This window comes from Chaetodon trifascialis, chromosome 16, assembly GCF_039877785.1.
Source record: "Chaetodon trifascialis isolate fChaTrf1 chromosome 16, fChaTrf1.hap1, whole genome shotgun sequence".
Taxonomy (NCBI): Eukaryota; Metazoa; Chordata; class Actinopteri; order Chaetodontiformes; family Chaetodontidae; genus Chaetodon; species Chaetodon trifascialis.
Genome location: NC_092071.1, coordinates 3301893 through 3309187, shown reverse-complemented (window position 1 = coordinate 3309187; position 7295 = coordinate 3301893). Strand labels below are relative to the sequence as shown.

Genomic DNA, 7295 nt, shown 5'->3' with positions numbered 1-7295 from the left:
AAAATTCACTCCAAAATAAGAGCCAAACTTATGCCACCTTTAACAAAAATCTAATCAAGCTCTGACATTTAGCTGCTCCTCATTTCACCGGTGACCCTTCGGATGCTCCATCGGCCCCTCGTCGGGACCCTTTAAAGGCCTGTATTGGGTTGCTCCGAGGGGATCGGGGCCTGAGCTGCTGTTGTACGACAGAGAAAAGCAGCTTCTTAACAAACACACGCTAAAATCAATAGTATCATAACAGACGATATTCATTATTCATTAATAACGAGTTTACGGGCCGAAACCACCTGCTGAGCTGAAGGGAGAGAAAGAAAAATACTAATAATAACACACTCTGGCACTGCATGTCACATTTATATCCAATCAAAGAGAGAGAGAACAGTTTTTAACCTCAGGATTAAACATAAGTTGGTGTTCAAAGGTCAGAGTGACAGTTTGAATTTTGCAGGTAAATCTTGTGTGTTTAAGCTTTGGGTGAAATATTCGATTATGTGCAACATGTTCTGATTTATTTCACTATTTGTCTCAATATGCACAATGAATTCCAAATATTTCTGCTCTTGTATGATGTTTTTTAACTGTTTTACACTTGTCGTATAAAACATCTTTGACTATCTTGAAGAGCGCTCTGGAAATAAAATGCATTGCTATTATTTATTATTATTATTATTATTATTATTATTATTAACAGATGTGTCTTGTGCGCCTTGTATTTTCAGGAATAAAATCACGTCCAAGACCACGAGTGGACTGCAAATCTATTCAAAATGCTTATGTCTTCCTTAAAATATGCTGCTTTAAATTAGCTTTCGGTGTGACAGTATCATCAGACAGAAACAGCATAAGGCTGAATATTAGGCTATTTATTGAATTAATGAATGACTATCACACCACAAAATGATGAACTGTATGAGCTGATTTCTAAATATCCAGATGGATTCATGTGTCACCATGAGCTAACTAAAACCAAAAAAAGAGCAGCAGTGAAGATGAGACCATAACACTATTTCTCATGAATTCAGTGGTTTAAGCAACCTGAGGAGAGTTTATGTTCTCTGGTTTACACACGCTGCTGTTTTAGGCTGACAAAATAATCAAAAAATAAAGATATTGCGTTTATCTGAACACTTAAAGATCTTTTTTTCTGGTTTATGGTCCAAATCTTGGATTAGGCCCTGGTTACACTTTCATTCTGATAACTGACCTTTAATTTCTATATTTGATGCAATGAGGACAATATCTTTTTCTTGATTTTTATTTCATCTTAAACTATTTAACTTTAGTTTCAGACACGTTTCAATTCCCTAAACTGGGAGCAAAAGAGTTTGTGTAATAGTTTCACTCTCGTTCATTGCTTGGCTCTTGTGGGGGAAAAAACTTTTTATTCTGTGTTTATAATTCAGTTTCTTCTTTTCTTTTCATGATATCTAAAAAGAAAAAAGGAAAAAAACATTGGCTCTTTATTGGCTCCGCCCTATGAGCTCTCAGGTGTTTCCTGCCTTTACCTGAGAAGCGCTTGCTCGAGCTAAAAGCATCAGCTGGGCCTGTGAGACCCGCGCGCGTATTCCTTGATGTGATAGAGCCGTGCGCGCTTCATAGCCGGCAACGCTGATCAATATTAGAGTCACTCAAGTATCAAATCCTATTCATCACCGCTGGGAAGCAGCTTTCAGACGGACCTCCTTCACCTCCAGGCTTCTCCTGTTTCAGAGCAGCAGCTGTCCTCCTCTGTGCGCACGCACGCACACACACACACACACACACACACACACACACACACACACACACACACACACACACACACACACACACTGTATCCTAGACACACGGACCGGCTGCTGCTCAAAGCTCATATTGCACCCGTCCATTAAATCCATCTAATAAAAAAAAGACTATTAACACCTCTATCAGCAAACACTGGCCTGATCAGACTTTTAATCAGGGCAAATATACTTCAAGTACGATTTTAAAGTGTTTTAAAGGGCCAAAAGCTGATTTCATGTATCGTTATGTTAAATCAAAATGGAAAAAAACGTGTATTTTACCTCCATAAAGTGTATATCGAATTGCTCTTCCCAATGAAAGGCTGTCAGAGGATCAAGTAAAACGTGCACGGTTTATTTCAGCTTCTGTCGCTTACACAGACACATTTAAAGCACACTTTCACAAATGAAATATGTATTTTTTTTCCCCTCCAAAATAACTTAAGTTCAAATAAATAAGGGCAATATAAAGAAAATAAAACAAAACTTTACGTTTTAAGTGTTAAGTGGTTAAAAAACATGTATAAATAAGGCCGACTATTTCCCTTCATCAGAATATCTACAAAGTGCGCTCCACAAAGGTGTCAGTGTTATAATAATAATAATAATAATAATAATAATAATAATAATAATAATAATAATAATAATAATAGAATGATAAATTATTCATTTTCATGAGGACACAAAAGGGGGAGATCAATAATAATAATAATAATAATAATTTGATTGTCAAAGCATCATTGCAGTGAACTTGAACATACAACAGGTTTACACATCAGTGAGTCTTCTAGGCCTAATTCACCATTAAACCGGTGGAAGAGGAACACAAGGGGGGAAAAACACATTAAAAACAAACCAAAGATGATCCTACTCGTCTTTTTTTAGGGTGTGTGTGTGTGTGTTTAAATCACCATGAACGTGCCAACACTTGCGTAATGAGGTAGCCACACAGCTATACCGTGTGAATGTGTGTATTCGTGCGTGTGTTCGTGTGTGTGTTTCTTCTTATTGCAATGCATTCTCTTGGGGGGGTTATTCTCATATTTTGGAGCCGTACACGCGCAGAAAACACCCCTCTCCCCCGTACGAGTAAACCATGCAACGGGTTACAGTAGTTATTGTGCCTCATCACTCAGCCGCAGACCGACTCGTTGAATTCCCTACAGAAACAAACACCTGGAGAAAAGACAGCGAAAATTCAACACATTTCAATGAGCTTTTCCACACACGGAGGTGCAACATATTCACAAATATGTACAATGATAAATATAAAAAAGCTATTCCGACTAAGGAGGATAATATCAATTATTCCTCGACTCCCGTCATTATTATGCTTAACTTTTTTTTTTCCTTTTTGTACAATAATTGCCATAAGATTGAATGGGACGGAGCACGCCCCCCCACCCCCAACCCCCCACCCCTCTTTTCCAGTGATCGCTTTCTCAGAGCATCGGCCTGTTCTGTGGAGAAGCGTAAAGATTTGAGAGTCTCGAGTTTTTGGACAGGGTCTCAGTCTTTCTCCCGGTCCCGGTGCTCGTCTCCACTGTCAGAATAAAAAGGTACACCGTTGGATCCAGATGTTTCTGAAGCTGCGTGAGGCTGAACCTCCCAAAACGACCAAAAAGCAGGTCGTGTTAGAGTCATCAGGTGTCCCCGCATCCAAACCTCTCAGCGCCTCTACAGCTGACAGACTCCTGGGTTGCTGCCGGTGCTGAATACTTTCTTTCAAATCGTTTCCACAACTGGAATTCAGGCACTGGTGCAAAACGCGGCTGTGAACGCTTCTCCTTTACGAAGTGGACAATAACGGATCTTAACAAGACATTTGGTCCATTTTTTTAGTCAGAAAATGTGATTTTTCTTCGATAAAAGACGAATTCAGCCAATGGGTCGGTGCAGCTTCTTAGAATTTCAATGCAGTTTCTTTTCGGGATTTCTTGAAAGCAAAAATCACTTAAACTTTTATCTTAAGACGTGGAATGACTTGTCAGGGTGGGTGTATTTTAAGTGCACCCCCGCAGGCTGTGGCAGCAGCTCCAGCCTCGGGAACAAAAGGCACAACGGTGTACCTTGTTTTTCTGACAGTGCGCAGCAGCAGCAGCAGCTCGTCTCTGATTTGTCTTTTGGAAACGGGGCGCAGACCCGCAGGTTTCCCCGCGCTGCTCTTAGTGCGTCGCAGAAAACTTCATTCGTTTCTGCTTTTGCCTCTGATTGCAAAACCAAACCCGGACCACGTTCTTTTTCAGGTCCAGTTTCTCGGCGATCGCAGCGATCTTCTCTGACGAGGGCCTCGGCTGCACGGCGAAATAAGCCTCCAGGGAGCGCTTCTCCGGGGCGGCGATAGACGTTCGTTTCCTCTTTTTGTCGCCCCCGTTGAAGATCTCCGGCTTGGCCATCTTCTCCCTCTGCACCCGCTCCGCCTCCTCCAGCCAGGCCTCCAGGATCGGCTTCAGGGCCACCATGTTGTTGTGCGACAGCGTCAGGGACTCGAACCTGCAGATGGTACTCTGACTCAGACATCCGACACCGGGGATCTTGAGGTTGGCCAGGGCCGCGCCCACGTCCGCCTGGGTCACCCCGAGTTTGATCCGCCTTTGTTTGAACCTCTCGGCGAACGACTCCAGCTCCCGAGGATCGGGCTCCGCGTCTACTCCGCCGGCCCCCAGGGAGCTGTGGGACCCCAGGCCGTGTGGGTGCATGTTCATGGACTGTGAGTGGTGGTGGTGCTGCATGTGGTTGATAGCCGACATGTGGGCTGCATGGGCGGTGTGCGAGGCCGTGGAGCAGACGTCCGAGCTGGGCATGCCACCCAGGGAGATGCCCGGTGTGAGGTGGTCCAATAGTTCGCCCTCCAGGCCCTGTGCCGGCTGGTGGTGCGCCGGGTGGTGGTGGTGGGAGGTGAGCACCGATGGGTGGTGCAGGTGCGCGGAGGAGGAGGTCGGGGTGCAGGTCATGCTGGTCATGGTGGTCATGGTGTGATAGGTCGCGTCTGGTTTGAACGGATGACTCTTCTGGGCCACAATGTCCACAGCGGCCAGAGCCTCGGCCCTCTGCAGCAAAGTCTCATCAAAGCCGGCGAAGATGTTGCCCTGAAGCTGCGAGAGGAGCAGAGACAGACCGGTCAGAGGAGGAAATGTGGCAAAAATCTACACACTGACATTCAGCCATTTTCACACTGCGCCCTTTCCATTACATCCATCATCTCAGTTATGGGTTATTTTAATTCTCTTGTTCAGATCTGTTGAAAATAATAATCTGTTGAAAACGGTCATTTTAATTTCCATTTCATTCAAAATGAAGCTGTGGGGAAAGCCAGTTCAAAAGGGAAAAACGAAAAATGTGTGTTTAGGCTTCACATTGAAGTGAACCCTTTCTACCTGTGAGGTGGCAAACCTGAAAACTGGAATACTGAGCAGCGTTTAAGACATTTTTTTGTTACATCTCAACCAGATCTGCAGTATGTAGAAGCGTTTCACAGCTTCAGACAATGATTAAAATAAATTTCCATGCAACTTTCACTTAACTTTGCTTTAACTTGTCAAACAATGTAATCTAAAGCAACTTGGACGTCACTGGATCTGCCCGACGCCTCGAAAGTGTGTCAGCGCGGATGGATATTCATCTAAAATTAATATTTACGATCTCCTGAATAATTTCTTCAGACAATGAAATGAGACGAGAGCGAGTTTGAATATGAATGGGACAATATGAGATAACACGCGCTTGGAGAATCCACGCGCTTCTCCTTCATCTTTCATCCTCTTCCACTTTCAGCAGCGTCGCCCACACTTGCCTGAGTGAACCGTTTGGCTTTGCACAGACGCGCCTGTGCGTCCCTGCGCGCCGACTTTCTGCTCCAAGGAGTGGGTCCTTGGAGCAGAAAGTCTTGTCTTGTTGTCTGTGTGGCCATTCGTTGTGCTGCTGGTGCTGTCTGACCCGTCCTGTCATAAGCACATCTCGACTGTCTCAAATATTTTGTTTTGTGTTTAATTTATTATTATTATTTTTAGAAAGTTAAACTTGATTTTCCGCTCTGTGTCCAAACAGGACGCCTTTCTGGCTCTCTGTTTGCTGGTGGTTTAAAGAGAATATTTTCATTCAAGTGACCAAAATCTGATTTTTCTGCTAAAATAACACGTTTAGTCATATTCTCAAAATGAATATGCACAACATATTTCAGCTGAAACACATCAGGGCAGAATTCAAGGCCAATGATTCCCATTTGCGTCTTTGCGCTTCAGTCTGAACTCCATATGTAATCATTTACGAGCTCGCCTCAGCAGAAGTTCTCACACTGACCAGACAAAATAAAAACACATTTTTGCCAGGTAGGTGTAAATTCTCCACGATTTGCCTTGAAACTCTGGAGGTCGGTGGTTTTTGGATGGGAAATGACAGGAGCTGCGGCGGTGGAATGAATGTTGGACTCACCGACGGTGTGGGCAGACAGGCCCTGCGGATGGCCTCCGAGCTGGAGTGCAGAGGAGTGTATTTGGGCTCGTGGAGGATGGGGTGCATACTGAAAGGCTGTTTGCTGTTCATCGACATCATGATTGCAGAAGTGAGGGAGGGTCGTTGTCCGTCGTCCTCGTTCGGCTCCGTCTTGGTTGTTTTCTGAAAAGAAACGCCTCGTGAAGAAGTGGTACAACCTGCCGGACGCAGACTCTTTGAATGGAGAGTCGTTCGCGATCGGGCTCGCTGGTGGGTTCGCTTAAAAACCAGAAACAGAGAAGGAGAGGTAACTCCTGAGCTCCTGCAGGTCTCCTGTCTCCTTTTCGCCCGTAAATGACTTCTATAATAAAGATGCTCTTCGCCTCCAGCTCCTATATTGGACCAATGCCGCGCAGGCTCCTGCTCATTGGTGGATCCTTACTCCCTCCCTCTGGACTCTTCCGCCAATCACGTGGAGTTTCCTCACTGTATCCACGCCTCCAAGCGTGCCAGCCTCACCGGAGAGGAAGGATGCGGTGTGGTTGCACTGTTAAAAAAGCGCTCGTTGAAATAACTGATAATCAAACACCTGCAAGAAGACATTGGCACCACCGAGCAACAGTTAGACACAACAGGAGACAGGAGTCCAGCAAGCGGGGGAACACCTGGACCACCAAGAAGCTGCACGCTGGGGGTGAAAAGGTGAAACGCACTCAAAACGTCTGCGTCAGAGATGTTAAATGAAATGAGTCCCTCTGAGTTTCCGCGTCCCATAATGATCTAAATACAGTTTAATGACTATTAAAAGAGGCTCATTTGATCTGTGTGGCGGGAAAACGGCCGAGTGTGGATGTCAGCAGGGGCTTCGCAGGGAAACGGTGGTTGTGGCCTTCAAACACTCAAAGAGGATGAATTATTGAATGGCTTGTTTAAATCCTGTCCTGGAGCCACCTGACAGGATCAGATGCTCATATATCAAAACGTCTTTTTTAGAGTTCCTTCAAAATGCAACAGCAGAGAGGTTTTTAGAGCTGGAGCCAACAGCGGATGTTGATCTTCAGCAGGACGCAGACTGTGACTCATTAACCCCGTCAGCTC

The 7295-nt window shown here is 44.8% G+C and overlaps 1 protein-coding gene across 1 annotated transcript; it reads right to left on the bottom strand.

Moving 5' to 3' along the window:
- Window positions 1-3814: 3814 nt before the first annotated feature.
- Window positions 3815-6529, bottom strand: pou4f4 (POU class 4 homeobox 4). The gene is made up of 2 exons (XM_070982995.1): window positions 6198-6529; window positions 3815-4861 (listed from the first exon to the last, which is right to left on the bottom strand). Exons 1-2 carry the CDS (start codon window positions 6315-6317, stop codon window positions 3932-3934), a joined length of 1050 nt encoding a protein of 349 aa, XP_070839096.1. The 5' UTR covers window positions 6318-6529; the 3' UTR covers window positions 3815-3931.
- Window positions 6530-7295: the final 766 nt, after the last annotated feature.